Source organism: Curcuma longa, chromosome 8 (assembly GCF_044706935.1).
Source record: "Curcuma longa cultivar G26 ecotype Majalengka, Jawa Barat chromosome 8, ITB_CL_G26_1.1, whole genome shotgun sequence".
Lineage (NCBI taxonomy): Eukaryota > Viridiplantae > Streptophyta > Magnoliopsida > Zingiberales > Zingiberaceae > Curcuma > Curcuma longa.
The window spans coordinates 9,582,135-9,605,731 of record NC_133868.1 but is presented as its reverse complement, the minus strand read 5'-3'; the positions used below and the strand labels follow the sequence as shown (position 1 = coordinate 9,605,731).

Sequence of the window (23,597 nt, the reverse complement as noted above, 5' to 3'; positions counted from 1 at the left end):
AATATAAGATTCACCAATGATTTGTGTATCTTATAGTCAAAATAATAATACGAGGATTGATAGTGCTAATAAGTTTTTTTTTAATTTAATCAATATAATTTCAAAATTTACATATATGTTATATGATATGGAAATAAATGACCCGCGGGGCTATGCTTGCTACGATTAAATTTTATTTATTTAAGTAAAAGATGAAATCTGCCACCTCAGTGGTCTTACACGATCGATCTCATAACTCATTTGTGAGGAAGTAAATTGAAAAATTACAGTTAATAAGGACAAAGAAAGACATTGTCTCGCCTTCGAATATTCGGATTAAATTTCATTCATGAAAAAAAATGATAAATCCCAGTCAGTCGTATTGACTCAATCCCTGGGGTGATCGGCCCGGTCCCATGGAAGTTTTCTATCGGCTACCAAGATAAATCGGGAAGCGCACGTAGCGGCCAACCCAAATTTTCAATATCCTTTGATTGCGATCTCCATTTGGAGAAAAATTCCTGTAAATACGCCGTAATTATGAATCGAACCGCGGGTGCGATTAATTTTCATTCATGATATAATATTAAGAAGTTTTAAAATTTATGTTGCGCATGATCCGTAGTTAATTTGATCATAAAAATTAAATATTTAAATTAAAAAAATACACAAGTGAAAATGAAATAAGTGTAAATGGCAGGAGTTCGTGGTAATAATATCTTTTCCAGGTTAACCTATAATATATAAATTAAATATTAAAATAAAGAAATAGGAGGAGCTTTTAGTAAATAAACATGCCTGGTATTACGATCACCCGGTACTTTTCTCCGCCCCTTCCCTATCTCGATCTAGGGCACGCCACCGCTCGCATCCGTTCACCGCCACCGCCGTCGCCGGTGGAGTTTCCTTGAACCTTAACATAAGTCTGATCCATTCAATACCTTCTCTCTATATCTTACGTTTGCATCTTAAGCAACCTGCTCTCCCACGGCTATTGTTGGCGCTGCCCGGGGCATAATTTCTCCGACTACAGCCAGAGCCGGCCGCCGGAGACATAAAAGTAAAACTAGACAGCTTTCGCTGGGCTGTGACTGGATACCATGCACACGGTTAAAGCATGCAAATCGTTGATACTGTACTAAGAAGAGTATTGCTGTGGAAGCAGCTCCGCTGAGTCCAGATTTAGCGGGACGCATTCCGTATAGATAGCCTCTTCCTTTTTCTCCCGTTCAAGAATCCTCGGTAATAGTTAATTTCTATTTTTTTGGTTTGGTTCTCTTAAAAATTTGACTTTGAACTGGAATTTGGTTGGTAGATGGCTGGAGCCGCTTGGTTCTAATGCCGTGCGCCTAGGAGATAGGAGCAAGGGAATGATTGAGAATCATTTGAAACCTTTGTTTGGGACATAGCCTGGTGAGTTATTCATTTTCCTTTTCTTTGATGTTTCCCTCTAAAAATGGTTGGCAGAAGGAACTGAATAGCCAATGAGACATTGTACAATTAAAATGAGAGGATAAATGAGTTACCTCCATATCAAAGAGTATTCTCATTCCACTTGTTATGAAGGGAAATTGTAGAACGATTGCAAAGACAAGACTAACCTTCTCTAACTTTTAGTAATCATTATGCTGTTCTAAACGTGAAGCTTTGAAATATTTTGTCATAGTAAAAACATTGCCAATTTAAATTATTAATCTTGAGGAAGCTGATAACAAATTTAAACAAATATGAGGCCGACTTAGAAGTAGTTCTTCCGGTATAAATAGGACCGTATTTTAATCTCTACAAGTGTTAAAAGCTCTATGCAGTTAAAGTGAGGTGACTGTCTTGATACGATTGATTAGTAGCTAATCTGTGATATTTAATATTGCTCTTTATGCATCTATAATTCTATGAAAATTTTGAACTGCTATTGTAACATTGAACAACTATAAACCATACATGGATTGGTAGCTTTGATGTTCTTGCTTTATTTTTATCAGGAAACTACTATTAGATAATTGTTCTAGGAAGAGTTTTGTGAATCATGTTTACATGTTATGCTTGCAATATTATCTAACTGAACACTTTCATGGTCCATGGTTGTCTACAGAACTGAAGTATTCTATGTATTGTTAAGATTTGATTTAGTAATCGCTTCCAAGAGTTTAAGCTATTAGAATATTCCCCTTACATACATATGGATATGCAATTTGGCTTGCCCATGTTTATTTTGCAGTTTGATTTAAATTTATTAATATTGGTAGGATCAAATAGGATTGGTGTACTATATTATTGTGGAAGTATATATAATATATACATATTATATGAACACAGATAGGCTGGCATTGGCTACCTAATTACTACTAGGGTAGTTATGGAACATTCCTCTCTTTGTCTATCATACTACTATTCATAAATAGCTACATATTGTTAAGGACAAAAGAACATTTCAGATCAGCTTCTACAGAAGGCCAGATCACTGACCAGAGTAATCCTAGGATGAATGTATGGTAGAGTTTGCATATGGTACACTGATAGGTAGAAAAAATTGTGTGATGGGGGTTAATGACTACAAATTTTTGTCCTTTCATTTTCTTGGAATTTGTAAGTTTAAACTTGGATTTTAAATTCTAGAATTTATTGCATAATATTTTTCCTTAGAAAATTGTCTTCTAGCTACATTTGTAACATGGTTTGCAATAAAGTACTGCAAAATTGATCCCAATCGAATATATAGGGATATCAAAGAGCACAACATATCCTTTAAGTTGTTTGTTCGTTTGTTTTTCTTTCTTCGCTGAAAGTTAATTGGGTGCCTAGCTTTGGGTTATATACAGTTTATGGAAATGATCTTACTTTTTATGAGAGAAGGACCATAAATAGATATGAGGATGACCAACTAAAGAGATAGGAAAGATATGAATGCCAACTAAAGTAGATTCATATCACTAGATTTGTTTGGCTCTAGAAGATATGAATGCATCTAAGTAGATGCGATGATGAAACTTGGATTCATATCACTAGATTTGTTTGGCTCTAGGCTACTGTTAGTGCTTCATTTCAGCTTCTTATCTTCCTATGGTATCTCTACAGCTTGTGCATTGAGTATCTTTGGATTGCCCCTACAGATTTTAGACTCAGGTGTTTCGAACATATCTCTGCTAACATATTTTCTTTCTCTAATCTCACATCACCAACATGACCTCCAAATATTATGATAGGCAACGAGTGTCACTCATTGGTTTAAGGCATTGGAGATATTTTCACATCCCTATGTTATATTTCTCTCTGATTTATATCCTTAAGTTTTCATTGGACCTATTGTCCATTAGTCAATTTATTAGATCATTGAATTATTCTATTACCGTCGACACCACTTTTGTCTCTATATAGGATTCAAGGACTGGTAAAATAATTGACATTGGGCATGAATCTTATTTTACCAATTAGATATGCATATATTGTTTTCAATATTTTTTTAGTTACACCCCAATCTGTCTACTTTTTCAAGTCCTTAAATGTGAATCTCGTCACTTGGTCCCCTTCCTTAGCAGTATTTATAAGCATATTTTTGCACCCTTTGCTTCAGTTCATTGTAATGTGTGAGGTCCAAGTTGAATTAGCTCTATCTTTGGTGCTAGATATCCCGTCAATTTATTGATGGCTATTCTCGAATGTCTTAGTGTTTTCTAATGAAAGACGATTCTGAATTCTTTCCTATTTTTTTCTCCTACACAGAAATCAAAAACCAATTTTGCATCTTCATCAAGTGTTCTCGGACAATGTTAGAGAATATTTCACTCACTCTTTTTCAGTCATTTCTATTAAGTGATAGTATTGCTTATCAGTCTTCATGTCCTCATGCACCCTAGCAGAATGGTGTAGCAAAAAGAAATAATTGACATATTGTTGAGACTGCCTAGATTTACAAGTCCCTTTTCTTTTTGGGGTGGTTATTTTCATTGCATGTTATTTCATCAAACACATGCCATCCTCTATTCTTTAAAGGTAAATTTCTATTGCTATTTTCTTCTCATAGGATGTTATATATTCTCTTCTACCATGAGTCTTTAGAGCACTTTATCCTGCTAGTATCCCCTAGCTGGGAATGGTGTGTAAGCTAGAAGTCTTTGTACGATTTCAAGCAAAGCCTTAATTGTAAAATTTAGCTTAGCTCTTCTATAGTATGCACGGCTAGGAGCGCTACAGATTACTTTGTGTTCTATCTCATTTTATAGTATCATTCTTCTTATTGCCTGATTTTATCATTGCTAGTGATGATTTCATTACCTCTATAAAAACTTCCAGACTAAAGACTTGGGTAAACTTAAGTGCTTCATTGGTATAAAAGCTACTTGTAAAGAAGAAGATATCTATATCTAACAAATATGTAGTGAATATGCTCGAGGAGGCAGATGTTCCAGGACTAAACTATCTAAACCTGTAAATACTCCTATGGATCCTAGTGTCAGATCCATCCAGGATAGGAGAGTCAATAGCTGATCCGGAGAAGTGCAAAAGGCTGATTTGAAAAATAAATTATCTTTGCAACACTTTTTATTTGTGAGTAGTAGAGAGTACATGTTATGCCCATTGAATAAAAACTACAAATATAGAGCCATGAACACAACAATGTGCTAACTCATTTAAGCATATGATAGCAGAGATAGGATATGCCCTTGTAAGACCAATAAAACTTTACTGTGATAATTATGCTATGAAGCATATATCCTCAAATCTCATTTTTCATGCCAAGACAAAGTATATAGAGTTTGATTTCCACTTCATCAGTGAGAATGCTCAACTTAATGAGATCATTAATGATGAGTTAACAGATTTGTTGACCAAATCGTCAGGAGGGCCTAGAGTCAAATATATTTGTAATAATGTATATTTAAACTAGTTTGAGGGGGAGTACTATGTGCAAAGGACTCATCGGTAAATATGTAATGGGTAAAGGATCAACTTTTAATTTTTTTCGTAATACATATATAAATATAGAGGGTGCTACTTTGGGATTCCATGAGTAATAATTTCCATAATCACAACAATAATGTGCTTATTTTTTAGCTATGCCAGTATCTTTCCTATTTCTTTTCTTTATTTGTTGATAAATGATGCTTCATGCAGAGCTGGAGGAGTGCTATTTATATCTTATTTAGGGCATCATTTTGTTTTACTGAACGGAAATAAATTATTGTTTTCTGTTACAGAGAAGTTATCGACTTATAATTGATAGATTCAGTATAGCAAGTCTATCAAGCATACACAAAATAGGGCTAATTCCATTTTGGCACTAGGAATTTCAAAAACAAAACTCAATTTGACCTTAAATTTAAATGTTTCAATTTGATAATCACATATGCATCAATCTGGCTCCTAGAGGCCTAAGTGTGTGCCAGTGTTGCCCTTCTGGCTCCAAACAGCCAGTTTCCAAGTGCCATCCAAATTTTCTGTTGGAATAGTCAGCTGTCTCACTTGAGCCACAAGGCGAAATGTTTTTGCAGACCTGATTGTCCTCCACTGTCCAAGGGAGACTTGGCATACCAAAGATGTGCACCGCCTCACATGGTTATGGAAGGCTAAGTGCATCAATATCATAGCTATCTTCTCTAAGAAATCCAGAACCACCACAAATAAGCTAGATCTGCCCTCTTGCTACTTTCAATATCACATAATCTATGCTGGTTGAGCAAACAGGAAAGTGAATAACATACATCACTTCCTACATCGCAGGTAGTATGATAGACAAATGAAAGGATCTGTTGAATGAAGTTAGACATTGTCACCGATTTTAGGCTGTTTGGGCAAAATCAATACACATTTTATAACTTAAAAGCGTCAAATATACTTAGAATAACATGGCCAAAATCCAGACTTTCTTAAACTTTTCAAGGCAAAATTTAAAACACACTGATAATCTTGATACCCTAACTGTTGAATTTATGCAGTTGTATACACATTCATGGAAAGCAGAAGTGAAGGAGACGAATTGATAGAGGATTATGTTGAATGTCTGATGTCACTGGATGCTGCTGCCCGCCCTTGTGAGGATGATAATTCATCCCTTGCAACTCATTCTGAAGATCCCTCGAACATTCCTGTTGGAATCATTATTCAACCAGATAAAGATTTGGCTTCTGTTAGTACGGAGGATAGTAAAGAACCCATATTGGGTATGGAGTTTGAATCTGATGAGGCTGCAAAGTCATTCTACAATGACTATGCCCGCCGATTAGGTTTCCCTTTCCGAGTGGGCAGGTCCCGACGTTCTAAGGGTGTTGAGGAGGTCCTTATTATGAAGAGATTTGTGTGTTCTAAAGAAGGCATATACCGGAAGAAACCTTCAAGTGAAGGGATGAGAAAACGTGAAAGAATGTCAATGAGAGAAGGTTGCAAGGCAATGATGGAGGTGGTACGTAACTCTGATCGATGGGTAGTCTCAAAGCTTGAGAAGGCTCACAATCATCACCTTGGAACATGTAGTCGAGTGGGCTATCTTCGTGCAAGAGGTTTTATTGATACATCCGAGAAAACAAGTATAGTTTCATCTGATACCGCGACTCTCCTTCGACAAAATGCCTTTGGTGAAGGAGGTGATGCTCAGAGTCTTCTAGATTACTTCAAGAGAATGCAAGCTGATAACCCAGCATTCTTTTATTCTATCCAAGTTGACAATAATAGCTGTGTGACTAATGCTTTCTGGGTGGACTCCAAAGCTAGAACTGCATACAACTATTTTGGTGATACTGTAACATTTGATACAACATACAAAAAGAATAAGTACATGATGCCCTTTGTTACATTCTCTGGAATCAACCACCACTTGCAGCCTGTTATCTTTGGATGTGCCTTGCTTATAGATGAGTCTGAGTTTGCATTTATTTGGCTATTCGAAACTTGGTTAGCTGCAATGGGTGGCCGCCCTCCTTTGTCATTGGTTACCGATCAGAATAGGGCCATGGCAGCGGCAATTGCAAAGGTATTCCCCAGTACCTGCCATCGATTTTGCAAGTGGCTCATTTTAAGTAGAAGTAAGCAGAAGTTAGCGCATCTGTATTCCACACATACTTCTTTGAGAGGGGAACTGGAAGAATGTGTCATCAAGTCTGAAACTGTCGAAACTTTTGAAGCTAGATGGGCATCGATCATAGACAGATATGACCTCCGGAAAAATTCATGGCTTCAGACACTATCTAATATCCGACAAAAGTGGATCCCATTGTACTTAAAGGATACATTTTTTGGAGAAATGTCTTCCTTTCAGAAGCTAGAAACTATGAATGATTTCTATAAAAAATACTTCAATACAAAGACCTCATTAAAAGTATTTCTCACTCAGTTTGAATTGGTTACAGCAAGACGATTTGAAGAAGAAGTGCAAGAAGATTACAATACTCTATGCACTAAGCCAAACCTGAAGACTGCCTCACCAATAGAGAAACAAGCATCAGCTATCTACACAAGAGCAGTATTCAATAAATTCCAAGAGGAGTTTGTGGAATCTTTAGGTTACAATGTTTACAAAATAAAAGATGGTGTAAATTGCAAATTCACTGTAACAGGTGATGAGGATTCTCTGGAGACATTCATTGTCTCATATAATACTAGCAAAATGGCAGCAACTTGTAGTTGCAAAAACTTTGAGTTTTCTGGCATTTTATGCCGCCATATTTTAGGGGTGTTCTTGATGATTGATGTTCGAGTTCTACCTAAAGAGTATTTCTTGCAGCGTTGGACTAGAAATGCAAAAGTTGGCTCCGCAATGTATGAACTCAATGGCGAGCTTCTTAATCCTTCCCAAGAATCCATTACTTCACGATACAATGATCTTTGTCGAGATGCCATTAGATGTGCAGAGAAAGGGGCTATTTCTGCAAAGATGTATAAAGCTGCCAAAGATGTTTTAAAGAAAGCTTATGACAATATGATTGCTTTTGAGAAAAATGCTTCAAGAGGTTCACAGAGAGATGGAATCAACATTAATGAAGAAATTACTATAGATGATGCAATCAATGATCAGTCTTTGCAAGATCCTGAAAGAAAGGTATGCAGCTTTTTTGCTTTACCTTTGCATTTTCAGCTTAATTTCAGTTATTCTTAGGTGAAGAATTCACATCTAATTTTGCATGTCTCTGCACATACCTAACTAGGAAAGAAATGTTCTGTCAACATTTTGTATTTTACTTTGCAACAGGTGATAGCCTGTTGCCCCATCATTTGTGATCTTTGTTAAATACTAGGTGCTTTAATTTGTTGATTAGTAGACAGTTAATACTTTGCTAATCATAATCAATTGATTTAATTTGAAGTCAGTGGATCTTGCCGTGTTGACTTTTCATACATTATGGATGTTGTGGCTAAAAATTGGAAAAAATAAAAATAAAAATTCATGGGTTTTAAGAGACCTTGTTAAACAATCCATGATCTGGTACTAAAAGAACAAGAATGTTCGGCAATGCCCTTTGTATGGTTAGATTTATACTTCTCATTGGCTCACGCATTCAAGGCTCAGTCTTCAATATTCTTTATATTGTGTGAGAAGTCTAAAGTCTAGAAGGCAGGGATTCCTACTTCGGTAGATGAAGAATTGTTATGAAGTGATTTATGCTCCAATCAATTGTTATAAAATCCAATAGGTTATTTTAAAACATGAATTGTAATGAACATTTAAAAATTATTTGATATCATGTTTCGCTAAGACTAAGTATACTTTTTCAGCCAGTACACTAAATCATCATTTTCTCCTTCGAGCTTTCATATATTTTAGGTGCCATTGATAGATTTGACTCCCTGCTAGATCAACATGGAAATGTATGAGATTGCTGTTGATACACTATAAGTTTTATCGAATTCTTCAGGTCACAAACTTAATCGGGCAGCTACTTGGCCACTGGGGGTCACCATAAAAGGATTTCTTTCTGGTGTATTTGTAATTTTATGCGGAGCACTGTTTGATTTATCCATCACCACAAACCCTTGAGCTTTCAGCAGATTGCCAAAGAGGTTCTGATCATGTTCTGGACTAGTTGGTTTGCCAAAGTTTGTCTTGCGATGTCTGGTACTTTTTCAAGGCCACCATAGCAGTCGACTGAAGGGAAGGTTGGAAACGTGGCGATATCAAAGTAAGATATCATGTATAGTCCAGATCAAAATGATGTACATATATATTAATTATTTGTTTTCTCCTCCCACTCTCTGCTATTCTAGATTTACATATCAGGACATGATGCAAAGTTGGTTTGTGCTAAATGGACTGTATGTCTCTGTTGAGAATTCATTTATAAATATCAAATTTAGCTTATAAAAGATGCCACAGATGGAATGATGATTATTGCCATGAAACAGTAGTAATAACGTAGTTGCACTGCAAAAGTAAATATCATAGCAGAAGTTGATTGTTATGGTTACGTATAAATATCATCGCAATTTCCTAAACCCTAAATTCTTATATAATATGATTTTGTAGTAAGCTTGTGTATTTTTACTAGCCTTTTAATTTAACTATTTTAATTATTATAAGTTTTTTAATGTGAATAATTTTTTATATTCAAAATTAGCTCATCAATCTCGAATTGTTTCATGACTTAGTTTGTATTCATTTTGTGTGGCTCTGAAAATTTTTGTTTAAAGTTAAAATTTTAATTATTTGCTAATTATCTCATAGTTTTAAAATAATATTTTTAATTATTACAAATTTCTAGACATGACTATTTTTTAATTAAAATAATTTTAGAATTATATATTCTTTGTGTCTTTTTGATTATTATGAACTTCATATTCATGCTTCTTATTTAATAAATCAACTTACATTAAAATTAAATTTTAAAGTAATTAATTTACAAAATGTTCATTTTTATTAATTTTTAAAGTAATTGATTTACAATCGTACCCTTTTAAAATAAAATTAAAGATGTCCACCACGAGCCTCTGAATATTATAAATAAAATATTAATATTTTTATATTTAAAAATTCTATTTTGATAAAATCTAATTGTAAACTATTGTTTTTAAAAAAACAATTTATGTCATATAACAAAGGAATAAAATGTATTTTCTTAATAAAATAATTATAGGAGTCTTTTTTTTAAAAAATAATAATTCTCAATTATGAAAACTTATTTTTAGTAAATTCTCAATTATAGCATATCATATGGTGAAGATATCTCAATCAACGGTAGCGATTTTTTTAGAAATAAAGCTTCTCCCCATTATTTCATTAATCGAACAGAAAGACATAATTCATTAATTATTAATTAATTGTTTTCTCCATTGCTCGATTAATCAATAGTGATCGTCGTCGCCGAGAGCGCACTGATGGAGGAGGACGCCGCACTGTGGCAGCCGCTTGCTCTTGAGGAAGCCGAGGACGTTGGCGTAGCGCACGGGGGTGACGAGGCCGCTGCGGCCGGAGACGAGGACGCGCGCGCGGTCCCTCCCCTGGCTGATCTCGTCGCAGTCGCCTTTCAGGGGGCTCTCCACCAGCACCACCTCGCAGATCTCCTCCTCGTGGTGGTTCTCCACCTCCAAGTGGTACGTCCCGGTGGCGTCCGTCACCCCTCCGCGTACTCGTTCACGGCGCTCGTCTCAAAGCGTCGGCATTCCAGCTTCACCTTCGCACCTACAGCTGTCAGTAACACGACCATATAGTCATAATACAGGGGCATTACTAAAAAGTAACTAAAATACAAGGTCGAAATAAGAAAAAAAATAGAGATCCAATTTATATGCCTTAGATGACTGTTGGAAGATAATGGATTAAAAAATTTAGTATAATGATTTATATTATAAAAGATTTATCTTATAAAAAATTATTTATTATCGACTTCACACTACATGAGCATTTATACTACTTAATAGATATTTCTAGATCAGATACATGAACTTTTTCTATCTAGATATATGAATTATATTATAATATTCATATTTTACTTGGTTCATGTATTTTATAAATATTTATTATGGATGTATTCAAGTTTAATAATTCAATTTCTAATACTTCTTTTTAAATTTGAATCTTTCTTACTCCATGAACCTCAATCTTTGAAAATCATCAAATTTGAATGGTTTTGTAAGAATATCGGCAACTTGATCTATAGTCATCACATACTCAAGTTTAACTTTTTTCTTTGTAATGTATTCTCGACTAAAATGATATCTTGTGTCAATATGTTTGTTGCGTTAATAAAACATTAGATTCTTTGTCAAACTTTGAGCTAACTTATTATCAATCATAATCTTCATAGCTTCTTCTTATTCGACATGAAGTTCCTTTAATAATCTTCTGTATACAAGTCTTCAAGTATATAGACTCACAATTCTTCAAGTCCAATAAGAACATCCTATTCTTAGTCATAGACACTTTAGCAATAAGGTTAAAATCTTGATCTCATAATCAAAACATACAATCTTACATATGAATCTTGTAATTTCTTTTCAAAAGTTGACCTATACTTAAGATATTGCTAGTCAATTTTGGAACATATATAAAAAATATCATAAAGAATTTTATGACCACCATTTATTGTTTCAAGGAAAATCATACCTTTGGCGGATTTTTTGCAAGAAGGAAAATCATACCTTCGTCTTCAATTTTGACTTTTGTATTATCTCCAAAACTTATAAAACCTTTTTTGTTTGTATTAAGCTCCACAAATTTACTTTTATCATCCATGGTTGTTGGCTCCATTATCAAGATACCATGTATTTATTTTTCCAATAGAGTCCTCCTTGAGTGTAAGAAACAAGGATTGCTTAACATTATCTTCTTTGTTCTATATTAGATTTGCCTCTTCATCTTTCATGTTTGAATGATATTCTCAAACATAATGTCCAAATTTATGATAAGAATAATATTTAATCTGAGATTTATTTTTCTATCATCATACCTCATATAATTACCTCTTCCTCTTGCTCTTCCATGACCTCTTACAAATGTTTAATTTCGTTTATCAAACTAAAAAGGTTGTTCACCTCTTCCTTGATTGCGACCATATATTAAACCTTAGCCTATGCCTCGTCCTTGGCCTCTACCTCGTCTCTGGCCTCAACCTCTATTATAAACTCCTTAATTTGATCTTCAAGTTAGTCTTTGCTTGTAACACATGTTCTGATTATTCTTGCTTTCCACGATTCATCTTTTCTTCATGAACCCGTAATGATCCATTTAATTCATCAACAATCATAGCCTCTAAATTTTTGGATTCTTCAATTGCAACAACAACATGATTAAACTTTGTACTAAGAGAGTATAGTACCTTTTCAATCACCCGAATGTCAAATACGATTTTTCCAAGTCTCTTCATTTGATTGACAATAACAAAAACTCTTATAAAATAGTTAGAAATATATTCATTCTCCTTCATAAAGAGTGATTCAAACTCAACCCTTAGAGTTTGAAATCACACCTTCTTTACCTTGTCCACTCCCATAATAGAGTTGCGAAGCATCTCCCACGCTTTTATTGATGTTGTTTTATTGACTATTTTCTCAAACATATCATCATCCAAACCTTGATGGATGATAGTAAAAGCATGTTGATCTTTTCTTTCTTTTTTTCTTTAAAACATCCTTTTAGTTTTGAGGTAGAATTACCATATCTAAGGACTTTTCAAAATCATACTCAATAATATCCCATACTCCTTGAGATCCAAGTATAGTCTTCATTCTAAGTGATCAATTTTCATAATTGAGTTTGGTAAGTTGAGAGTATTGGAAAGAAAAGGATTTTGATGCAATATAATTGGCTCTGATTCCATTTTCTTGAAAGATAATGTGCTCTCAAAAATTTACTAGGAAGAGAAAAGAAATAATAATGTAATGACTTATATTGCAAAAGACTTATAAAAAAAATGACTTGTTATTAATTTCACATGTACATGAGTATTTATACTATTCAATAGATATTTTTAGATCTCATATCATTAATTAGATATGAACTTATTCTATCTAGATACATAATTATATATAATGTAAATGATAATGATACATGTTCACTAGCTATATATATATAAAAAATAGCGTTTAGTTATCTGCTCATTTTCCATTTTTGATCCCTCTATTTACGACGAACTTTAAAAGATCAGTGGGCTAGCTAGAATCCTTCAACGATGTGTAATCAGGAGAAGAGTCAAACACGCTTGGAGAAATGATTGGAGAAGAGCCAAGCGTAAGCAGCAAGGAGTCGCCTCCTCCGTGATCTTGATCACTTGTACCGCTACCTCCTCTTTCTCCATCGACCTCGCGCATCGCCGGAGACGATGATCTTTTCCCATGAGCGCTGCGATTGGTGGCACAGTGGCTGTCATGAGACGACGGCGACGATGATAATTTTCCAGTCAAGCACTGCACCAGGCTCATGAAATCTTGGGGCCTGGTGTGGATCATGTATATATTAAGATACCATGTATATATTTTTCTAATAGAGTCCTCCTTGAGTGTAAGAAACAAAGATTGCTCAGCATCATCTTCTTTGTTCTCTATTAGATTTGTCTCTTCATCTTTCATGTTTGAATGATACTCTTAAGCATAATGTCCAAATTTATGATAAGAATAATATTTAATTTGAGATTTATTTTTCTGTCATCATATCTTATATAATTACCTCTTCCTCTTGCTCTTCCATGACCTCTTACAAATGCTTGATTTCATTTATCAAACTGAAAAGGTTGTTTATCTCTTCCTTGACTGTGACCATATATTGAACCTTGGCCTTTGTCTCGTCCTTGGCCTCTACCTCATATCTGGCTTTGACTTCTATCATAAACTCTTTTTTAATTTGATCTTCAAGTTAGTCTTTGCTTATAACACATATTCTCAGTGTTCTTGCTTTCCACGGTTCATCCTTTCTTCATGAGCTCGTAATGATCCATTTAATTCATCAACGATCATAGTCTCTAAATTTTTGGATTCTTCAATTGCAATAACAACATGATCAAACTTTGTCCTAAGAGAGCGTAGTACCTTTTCAATCACCCGAATGTCAAACACAGTTTCTCCAAATCTCTTTATTTGATTGACAATAGCAAAAACTCTTATAAAATAGTCGAAGATATATTCACTCTCCTTCATAAAAAGTGATTCAAACTCAATCCTTAGAGTTTGAAGTCGCACCTTCTTCACCTTGTCCACTCCTATAATAGAGTTACGAAGCATCTCCCACGCTTTCATTGATGTTGTCTTATTGACTATCTTCTCAAACATATATCATCATCCAAACCTTAATGGATGATAGTGAGAGCATGTTGATCTTTTTTTCTTTAAAATATCCTTTTAGTTTTGAGGTAGAATTACTACATCTAAGGACTCTTTAAAATCATGCTCAACAATATCCTATACTCCTTGAGATCCGAATATAGTCTTTATTCTAAATGATTAATTCTTATAATTGAATTTGGTAAGTTGAGAGTATTGGAAAGAAAATGATTTTGATGCAATTGGCTCGGATTCCACTTTCTTGAAAGATAGTATGCTCTCAAAAATTTACTAAGAAAAAAAAGAGAAATAATAATGTAATGCAAAAGACTTATCTTATAATTAAAAAATGATTTATTATTAATTTTACATTACATGAATATTTATACTATTCAATAGATATTTTTAAATTTCATATCATTAATTAGATATGAACTTATTCTATCTATATACATAATTATATATAATGTAAATGATAATGATACATGTTCACTAGCTATATATATATATATATATAATAGCGCTTAGTTATCTGCTCATTTTCCATTTTTGATCCCTCTATTTACGACGAACTTTAAAAGATCAGTGGCTAGCTAGAATCCTTCAAGGATGTGTAATCAGGAGAAGAGTCAAACACAGTTGGAGAAATGATTGGAGAAGAGCCAAGCGTAAGCAGCAAGGAGTCCCCTCCGTGATCTTGATCACTCGTACCGCTACCTCCTCTTTCTCCGTCGGCCTCGCGCATCGCCGGAGACGACGATGATCTTTTCCCATGAGCGCTGCGATTGGTGGCACAGTGGCTGCCATGAGACGACGGCGACGATGATAATTTTCCAGTCAAGCGCTGCACCAGGCTCATGAAATCTTGGGGCCTGGTGTGGATCACCTTCGGCGAGTCGACGTAGACGATGACGACTGGATCTCGACTACTGCGGCTGCTGGTGCCGGTGCCGGTGCCGGTGCCGGTGCCAGGCTTCTTTGCTCTCCATGAAGCCTTGTTCACAGTCAATGGTGGAGGTCTTGGCCCTTGGAGCTCTCTACTGGAGGAAGGCATGTCGTCTACTGTTAATCATGTCATCCAAAACAGCTTATATTATAGGGAATTGACATTATGGCGGTGGCTAACTGTAACAAGAAAAACAAATATCCTTCTTTTGAAAAGTCAAAGTCCTTGGTCAACTATGTCTGTGGATTTGTAACTGTTTATACTAAGTTTAACGGACTCTCAATTTTGTATGCCATTGTTGACTTATGGAGTTTGTACTAATCGTTTGGATTAGCCGCCAAAATTACGCTACCATTTTTATTGTTTTGGTCAAAAGCAGCAAATATTCACGGTCAAAATAAAGATCGAATGTTTTGAACAAACGTATTGTTGATGGATAGTTGTAGAAAAAGTCCAAGTCAATAAACTTTGATATTTTGCAGTCCACTGCATGTCAGTCATCCTCAAGCAACTATTCGTGGTCGCAAGTTTATGATAACCGTACTCCCACGGTCGTTAAAATGATATTTTTATTTTTTTATTATCAAAAGTGTATGATAATAAGTATTAGAGCACTGTTTTTCCCACCCCCAACAGCGCACGCCCCCCTCCCACTTCCTCTCTCTCCTCTTCTAATGACAGTTTTATCCTTTTCTTTGTATTTATTTATTTATTTTTTTTAAATTTTTATTTAGTTTTATTTTTTAATTAATTTTATTTAAAAATAACTCTCATATATTTTTATTTTTATTTAGTTTTATTTTTTAATTAATTTAATTTATTATTATTTTCATCAATATGATATTTTTTTAATTTTATTTAATTTTTATTTAGTTTTATTTTTAATCAATTTTGTTTATTCTTTTTTATCAATACTTTATTTTTAGAATTTTATATAAATTTTATTTAGTTTTATTTTTAATCAATTTTGTTTATTATATATTTTTTATTTTATATAAATTTTATTTTTTAATTAATTTTATTTATTATTTTTTTCATAATACTTGTATTTTTTTCAATGTATTATTTTTTTAATTTTGTTTTTTTATTGATTTTATTTTTTTGTTAATCAGTTTTTTTTTCAATTTTTTTTATCAGTTTTATTATTTTGAATAAATTTTTTATATGTTTATAATCTTTTATTTATTTTTAGTTATAAAGTTTAGGAGTTATTATTTATAAAATTATATAATGTTAAAAATTATATAAAATAAAAAATAAAAAATTTTGATAAAAAAATAATAAACAAAATTGATTAAAGAAATAAAATAAATAAAATTTAAAAAATAATAAACAAAATTAATTTAAAAATAAAACTAAATAAAAATTAAATAAAATTAAATATATATATATATATAAGTATTAATGAAAAAATAATAAACAGTTTTAATTTAAAAATAAAACTAAATAAAAATTAATTAAAATTAAATATATATATATATATATAAGTAAAATAAAATAAAAAACAAAGAAAAAATGGTATAAAAGTCATTTGAATAGGAGAGAGAGATATAAGTAAAATAAAATAAAAAACAAAGAAAAAAGGGTATAAAAGTCATTTGAATAGGAGAGAGAGAGGAGGGGAGGGGGGGGTGCGGTATCAAGGGGGTGGGAAAAGCAATTTGCTAAGTATTACTATAATATTAACTGTCTCTATGTTTAAAAGATACGTGTCTTCATGGATAGTTGAGTTGATATGCAAGTAGCAGTTGTTGTCAATAAAATTAGGATTGAATTTTAATGGGATTGTCTTAATCTCTGCAAGCGCTATTGTTGCTAAGGATAAAGTCCGCTATTGTTGCTAAGGATAAAGTCCTGTGATTTATTCTCTTCCAAATAATGAGAGACTACCTTGGAGAGGCCGTCAAAGTGATGATTTCACCTTTTGCTGTCAAAAGTGTATGATAATGACTATTACTGTGATGAACTCTATGTTTGAAAGATATGTGTCCCCGGACGTATAGTTGAGTTGATATCCAAGTGTTAGACTTGTATCAATGGATACGGATTTGAATCACAATTGCGGTAAAAAAATAGAGGTCGTTCAGTTCTTGATTTACCTCTTTTCATCTAACTATAGGATGTCGATGGACACTTAACGTGAGTGTTATCATATGAATATTTTAGTGCTCATGTACAATAATTTTGATTAAAATAAAATAATCAAATTTTTATGTTATAGTAACTATTTAATAACACTATACGGTATAATAACTAGTTGTAGTTGTAGTTGCTATAATATATTATTAAAAGTAAGGGTATTGTCGAAAAGTGAGATGCCCTTTTAATTTTTTTAAAATTTTTTTGACGATTTATGTGTGTCCTTTATTTTTACCTTATAAACTTTCTAATAATTGTCAATTCTTTAAAAAAAAATAATTAGAGGTAGTATAAAGTTTAAATCTCTTTACAGAGCTGACAGAGTTAATGAGGTTAAACAGCAGATGAAATGGAGCTTCATGCATGCAATTGTAACATTCATTCATTGCAAAGAGGGGTTGCTTTGAAGATGCCTTAATTGTGCATTTTTTAAAATAATCTAGGCGTCTTATCTATTCTTCTAAAAAATGATAAATCTCCACCTTAGCGGCCTCACACGATCGGACTCACGACTATTTGTGAAGAGGTAAATCGAGAAACTGCAGTTGGTCATGACGTAGAAGGGTGTTTCTGGCTTCACCAGGATTCAAATCCTTGTCCTCTTCTGCAAGTCTGTACAGTCGTAACCAACTCAGCTATGCCTCGGAGGCAAGCGTCTTATCTAGATCTTTACAAAGTGGACGCCCTTCCTTTCATTCATCCACCAAATAAATCATAAAGTATAAATAGCTCCTTATCCAACCGTCAATATTCTAAATTTTTCATTCTATTGAAAAAAAATATACTACATTATACCATAATTGAGCATCTTGCCATTGCTCCTTACTTGAGGGGCCTTAATTGTATATTACTGTAACATGAAAAAGATTGCCAATTGTGGAGATATTTACAAAGATAATGGAGGATGGTTGTGAGCCGACCACTTCGAAGGCCCATCCCCTGATCTTCACGATGGACCTAGCAATTCAATTCAGACTTATTGATCTGCCAAGAGAGTCTTTCTCTCTCTTTGATGCCTTCTTCCACAAGGAGCTCGATCCTATCGGTCGCACTGCTGTCACACTCTCTCATAATCAATTTTCTTTGATAGAAGGGGGAAGTAACATCCAATCGTACGTAAATGATCTAACTTTATGTGTCTTTTTTGTGAGTCTTAATTTCCTTTTTCCCCTTGTGCTTTTCCATCTAACTAAACAGTTTCAGAGAGAAAGACAGCTGAGCACTTTTTTTCACTATATATATATATATAATTATAATGATCCTGATCAGCTCCTTTTTTTTTCTGAGTCAAACAATTTACAAATTAAGATTGCGATCCTGATCGTCTAGTCTCGTCCCATGAAAAAGATCTAGCCAGCACTCGTTCAAAGAGACATGCATCTTTGTCCTGCTCCCAATCTCTTGTCCCATCTGTCTGAACTGAAGCCATTGCATTTAATTAGTCCCAAAAGAGAGCTAGCTCCTCCTCCATGCAATTATATATATATATATATAGATATATATAGATCGATCGAGCAACAGTAAACATGGCAGTAAGATCATACTGATCATCAGCTAAAGGCGACTGGTCCAAATTAATTAACATATCATCACATCGATCTTCTTCTGTGTAGTGTTTTGTAAAAAAGCCAAATTCAGGGACCACAGTTGTAGCCATATCTCACATGTTGGCAGCCATGAGAAGCTATTGTTTTGTGGTGAGTTGCACTCGCTGTGTTCCTATCACTTCACGGAGTTGATGGATCAATTATTAATTTGTTGTTTTTTAGAACAAATAAAACCTATAAGCATATGGTTGCACGTATCTTACAAAAATAAGATAAAACTGCATATAATAAACTTTTTGTGAGACTCTCTATAGATGAAAACTTAGTACATAGGATTGCCCTTTGGTAAATTATATTGTTCTAAAAAACTTAGTGTATAGGAAGAGTTGAATCGACGAATTCGATGATTTTTTCAGCATCTGGAGGGATCTATTTATACCAAATGAAGAGGTTGAATGCCCTTTGGATGATAAGATGTGTTCTTTGAGCTGGATCGATCTGGATCGTTCAATCTGAAGGGTTGTAACCCTTTACATAGCCCACTTTAATCTCATCCATCAGATCTGAAGGGTTGTGACCCTCAGATCTCGTCTATTGTCATCAGCCATCGGATTTGGATCTAATGATCCATTCGATCTGACGCTTCAGATCAAGTCTCATCCCAAGCGGTCAGATCATGACTCTTCGCGATCCAACGCTCCAGATCGCATCACAAGCGATCCATCACACCTCTTTGATCAACGGTTGCCATCCGTTCGTCCAATCAACAGTCCAGTCATCTCTTCTTGCCCACATGGATGCCACATAGGCATTGTCATGTCAGATACGAACCTGACACGTCACCCGAGTGCCACGTAGGCACCGCAATGCCATCTGGAGCATAAATTTAAGCTCCTCAATGCTCCTCGCGATGACGCATACGTGCAAAGTGCGCCTACAATGCGCCCATTACGCATGTGGCGGGTGGCAAGTGGCGGGCTCACAGGTGCGAGCACCTGCTCGCCTCTAAGAAGAGAGCACCTGGTCTTTTTGTGTTAACTCCATTAATACAGCATCATTAATAAGAAAAGAAAATACAAAAAAATTTCTGATGTGGGACTATTCTCCCATGTATTTCCTTATATATAACATTAATGAATAATTAATGTTATTCGGTCCGATTTTAAACAATTAATATTTCATTCACCCTTAATCGATTTTAAGTAAATTAATAGTTTAAATCTATCTACGCGAAACGTAGATTTTGATTTTGAAGTCAATTATGACTTTCATCAATTGATGACATTTCGATTTTTTTCATAAAATTGTATTGGTCCATTAAGGCCCCAATATCCAACAAGATTTACATAGTAAATTATATATGGGCTAATAATTAAGTGGATTTAATTTGTAAACTTGTTGTAGACTGTAGTTGAGTTTTCTAAAGTACTGTTAAATAAATTTATTTTCTAATCTGTTAAAAATTATATTAATTTAAACACGTATGCAAATATATGAGAATTAGATAATTTTAAATATAATTAAATTTTTTACTGTACGTGTTAATTATGAAAACAACGATCATACTTTATGCTCTTAACTACCAAAGAAAAAATTGGGGGAAAAAACTAGTAAAACTAATATCAAAGGGAGTGTTTAGAAGTTATTTCATAACTAGGTTTATATCATATAATGCCAAAGGAAAAAAAATGATGAGCAATGATGTGGCGGAGCGATGTGGTACCTCATTAAGGTATTCCAATGAGTACAATTCAATACAGTTCAGTCAGTCGGACTACGCCTCCTTCGACTAGACTAATCGGGAAGGCTTGTGATATGGTGGAGTCTCAGAATCAGCACGTGGTTGTTGATGGAACATTGCGTGGCTGAGAAACAGGAAGGAGAGGAATCATCATGCCTAGGGCCCAACCTCTGCAACTGCTTCACATCACGTGCCGATACCATCTTGACCTCAAGTCTCGACTTTGAGTTCCAGCCTTGGCACTTACTCGACATCACAAGTCGTCCTCCTCTTGGCCTCCAGTCCCGACCTCGAGCTCCAGTCTCGGCATTACCTCAATCTCATTTCGACCTCGAGTCCCGCTTGAGCTCCAACCTCAACATTGGTTTGGCATCATGTGTCGACCTCATCTCGACCTTAAGTCTTCTTAATCTTAGGAGTAGGTCGGCCCGCGCAATCAGGGGAGCCTAAGACTGTTTCTTCCAAAAAAAGAGGAAAATATCCCCAAAAGACACTAACGATCAAAACTTTCTAAAACTGAAATAAGTATCTCGGAATATTTTCTAAACAGACGCTAATATTTCGGAGACCAACGTTATAAAAGGTTGCTCATACCCATGAGCACAGGTATGCACACATCAATCCTAATTTTCTCAATCCTTTAATCTCATTCTTCATGCAAAATTCTAACTTGAGTGTCGGAGTGGCTTACCGGGATCCACCCTCAACGTCATTCTAACTCTCTTTTTGAGTACTTTTCAAGTCTCTTCATCTCTCCAAGCGACTATCTTCAAAGAGCATGCATGTCAGCAGTTCGTTGGTTGGTGGCTTAATCATCTACGGTGTATTAGCTGGAACAAGCATGATCAGTGAAAAGAAATTTGTATCGTGACTTGAACTTCCTTTCTTATTAATGTTCTTTGGGTAAAAGTCAAAATGCACCTTTTCTTTTCGAATCGTTAAAGAGACATTCTATATTAATTTTTTATCAAAAAGCATCTCACCCTTATAAAATGATACAATTATCTTTCAGTATCATTCTCATTATTATCCTATATCTCTTGCCTGAATATTCCTGAATTGATTAGACATGTTGTAGTAGTTACAATATCATAACTGCTATAACATAAAAAAAAAATTAACATGAAAAATTTTAAACGATATATTTTAGGTCTGAAACTGGGTTGTTATAGATTCTACCTAGTAGGTTTCTGAATGAATATTGATTTGATATATTATATGTCACATGGTTCAACCTAAATCAAAAGTTATGACCTCTCAAAGTTTAGGGTTTAACATTCACATTGTAACAGTTACGAAACCGTAGCTGCTACAACTGTTTAGCAACTACGAAATTGCAGCGCTACAACTGTTTAGCAGCTATGCTACAACTGTGTGGTAGCTCAGTTATAGTGACTACAAAACTGTAGTTGTTACAACGTGAATGTTCAACCCTAAACTTTAGAAGATTATAATTTTTTATTTGAGTTGAACCACGTGACGTATAATATATCAAATCGAAACTCGTTCAAGATCTACAATTGATTATGGGGTGGAACTCATAACGGCCCAATTTCAGACTTAAAAAATATCATTTAAATTTTTTTCAGAGTGGAACCGTAGCTGCTACAACGGTGTGTGAACTCAGTTGTAGTAGTCACAAAACTGTAACTGTGATAACTATGTGACATGCTCAGTTGTAGCAGTTTCAAAATCATAGTTATTACAACTGCGTAGTAGCTACGTGATGCAAGACTGACACAAGGGGAGCATAATTTCAACAGGTCATAACTTTTGACTCGGGTATTAAAACGAGACATGATCAATTGCTAACAAAGTTCTTTTAAATATCTCTATTCGGTTTCAAGCGAAACTCATATCAACTTAGTTTCAAGTTCATTGAACATCATTTAGTGCCTTTTTTGAGGCTCTAAATATTTTTTTACTATTTTTGGCAATTTTTAATTTTTAGGGTTTAAGAGTATTTTTGTCTTTTGCAAGTTGGGGTTTTATTTTGGATATATTTAAACGTTTATTTAGTTATTTTTGGGGGACTTTTGATTATTGAATAAAATTTTCTTTTTCGATAAAATTCTTAGAGATGGCAGTGCAAGGGCTTCTCTTCATTTTTTAAAACTTTTCATGTTTATTTTCTCTACAATTCTCTTCTAATTTTCCACCTCTAGAATAATCGTTATTCTACTTGGTATCACTTCGATTTTATAACTACTATAATGTGTTTGATTTAGGTGGGAGACAGGATAATAATGAAAATAGTACTGAAGAACGGTTGTACCATTTTATAAGGGGTGAGACACCCTTTTACTAAAAAATCCTTTTAAAAAAATCAATAATGGGCGTCCTTTTGATAATTCGATAAAAAGGGGCACCCTTTTGACTTTTGTCCATGTTCTTTTTAGGATAAAAATCAAAAGGGCCTCCCAAATGATAAGAAATATCAAATAAGCATCCATTTTTTTTAAAAAGCCAAAAGGCGTTCTATCAGATATGTTATTTCCATAATATCCTTTATTCCAGCATTGTTGTAGTAGTTATCAGTAATTGCTATAACATGTAAAAGTTATTGAATAGTTGTTACAACATTATTCTTTATTTTCAGTCTTATTGTAGCAGTTATAACTAGCTGCTACAATGTATAATTGATATTCTATAGTTGCTACAATGTGTAACACTTAATACAATACTATTGTAGTGTTGTAACTGCTACGCTACAAGTAGTTGCTATAATTATTTTATAGTGATTTTGATTAATTTAAAGGGATTTTTGATAAATTTAAATAATTTTGATTAAATTAATAAATAATATTTTGATAGAATAGTATTTAGAGTTTAAAATTTCGGATTCAAGATTTTAGAATTTAAGATTTATCTACAAATGTATAGTAGCAATTATCAGTAGCTGCTACAGTATAAAAATCATCTATTTCACTTTAATCAAACTAAACTATAAACTCTAAATCTTAAACACATTATAGCAACTATAGAGTAGCTTCTACATAATATAATAATTACTCATGATAACTACTATAACAAGGTAATTGGAATAAAAGACATTCTGGAGATAAATATT

At 33.8% G+C, this 23,597-nt stretch overlaps 1 protein-coding gene and 1 pseudogene across 1 annotated transcript; one reads left to right on the top strand and one right to left on the bottom strand.

Annotated features, from left to right (window-relative positions):
- The first annotated feature begins 844 nt into the window (after positions 1–844).
- On the top strand, positions 845–9,263 carry LOC141833417 (protein FAR1-RELATED SEQUENCE 5-like). The gene is made up of 4 exons (XM_074720848.1): positions 845–1,221; positions 1,295–1,392; positions 5,913–8,008; positions 8,823–9,263. The coding sequence occupies exons 3-4, from the start codon at positions 5,927–5,929 to the stop codon at positions 8,868–8,870; spliced, it is 2,130 nt and encodes a 709-aa protein (XP_074576949.1). The 5' UTR covers positions 845–1,221; positions 1,295–1,392; positions 5,913–5,926; the 3' UTR covers positions 8,871–9,263.
- Positions 9,264–10,245: 982 nt separating this feature from the next.
- On the bottom strand, positions 10,246–10,607 carry LOC141833992 (pollen-specific protein C13-like; annotated as a pseudogene).
- Positions 10,608–23,597: the final 12,990 nt, after the last annotated feature.

Bases quoted from the DNA above. Each gene is read 5' to 3' on its own strand.
- LOC141833417 (XM_074720848.1), top strand. From the start codon at position 5,927: ATGGAAAGCAGAAGTGAAGGAGACGAATTGATAGAGGATTATGTTGAA. The intron at 8,009-8,822 runs GTATGCAGCTTT...CGAATTCTTCAG, and splicing joins TGCAAGATCCTGAAAGAAAG to GTCACAAACTTAATCGGGCA.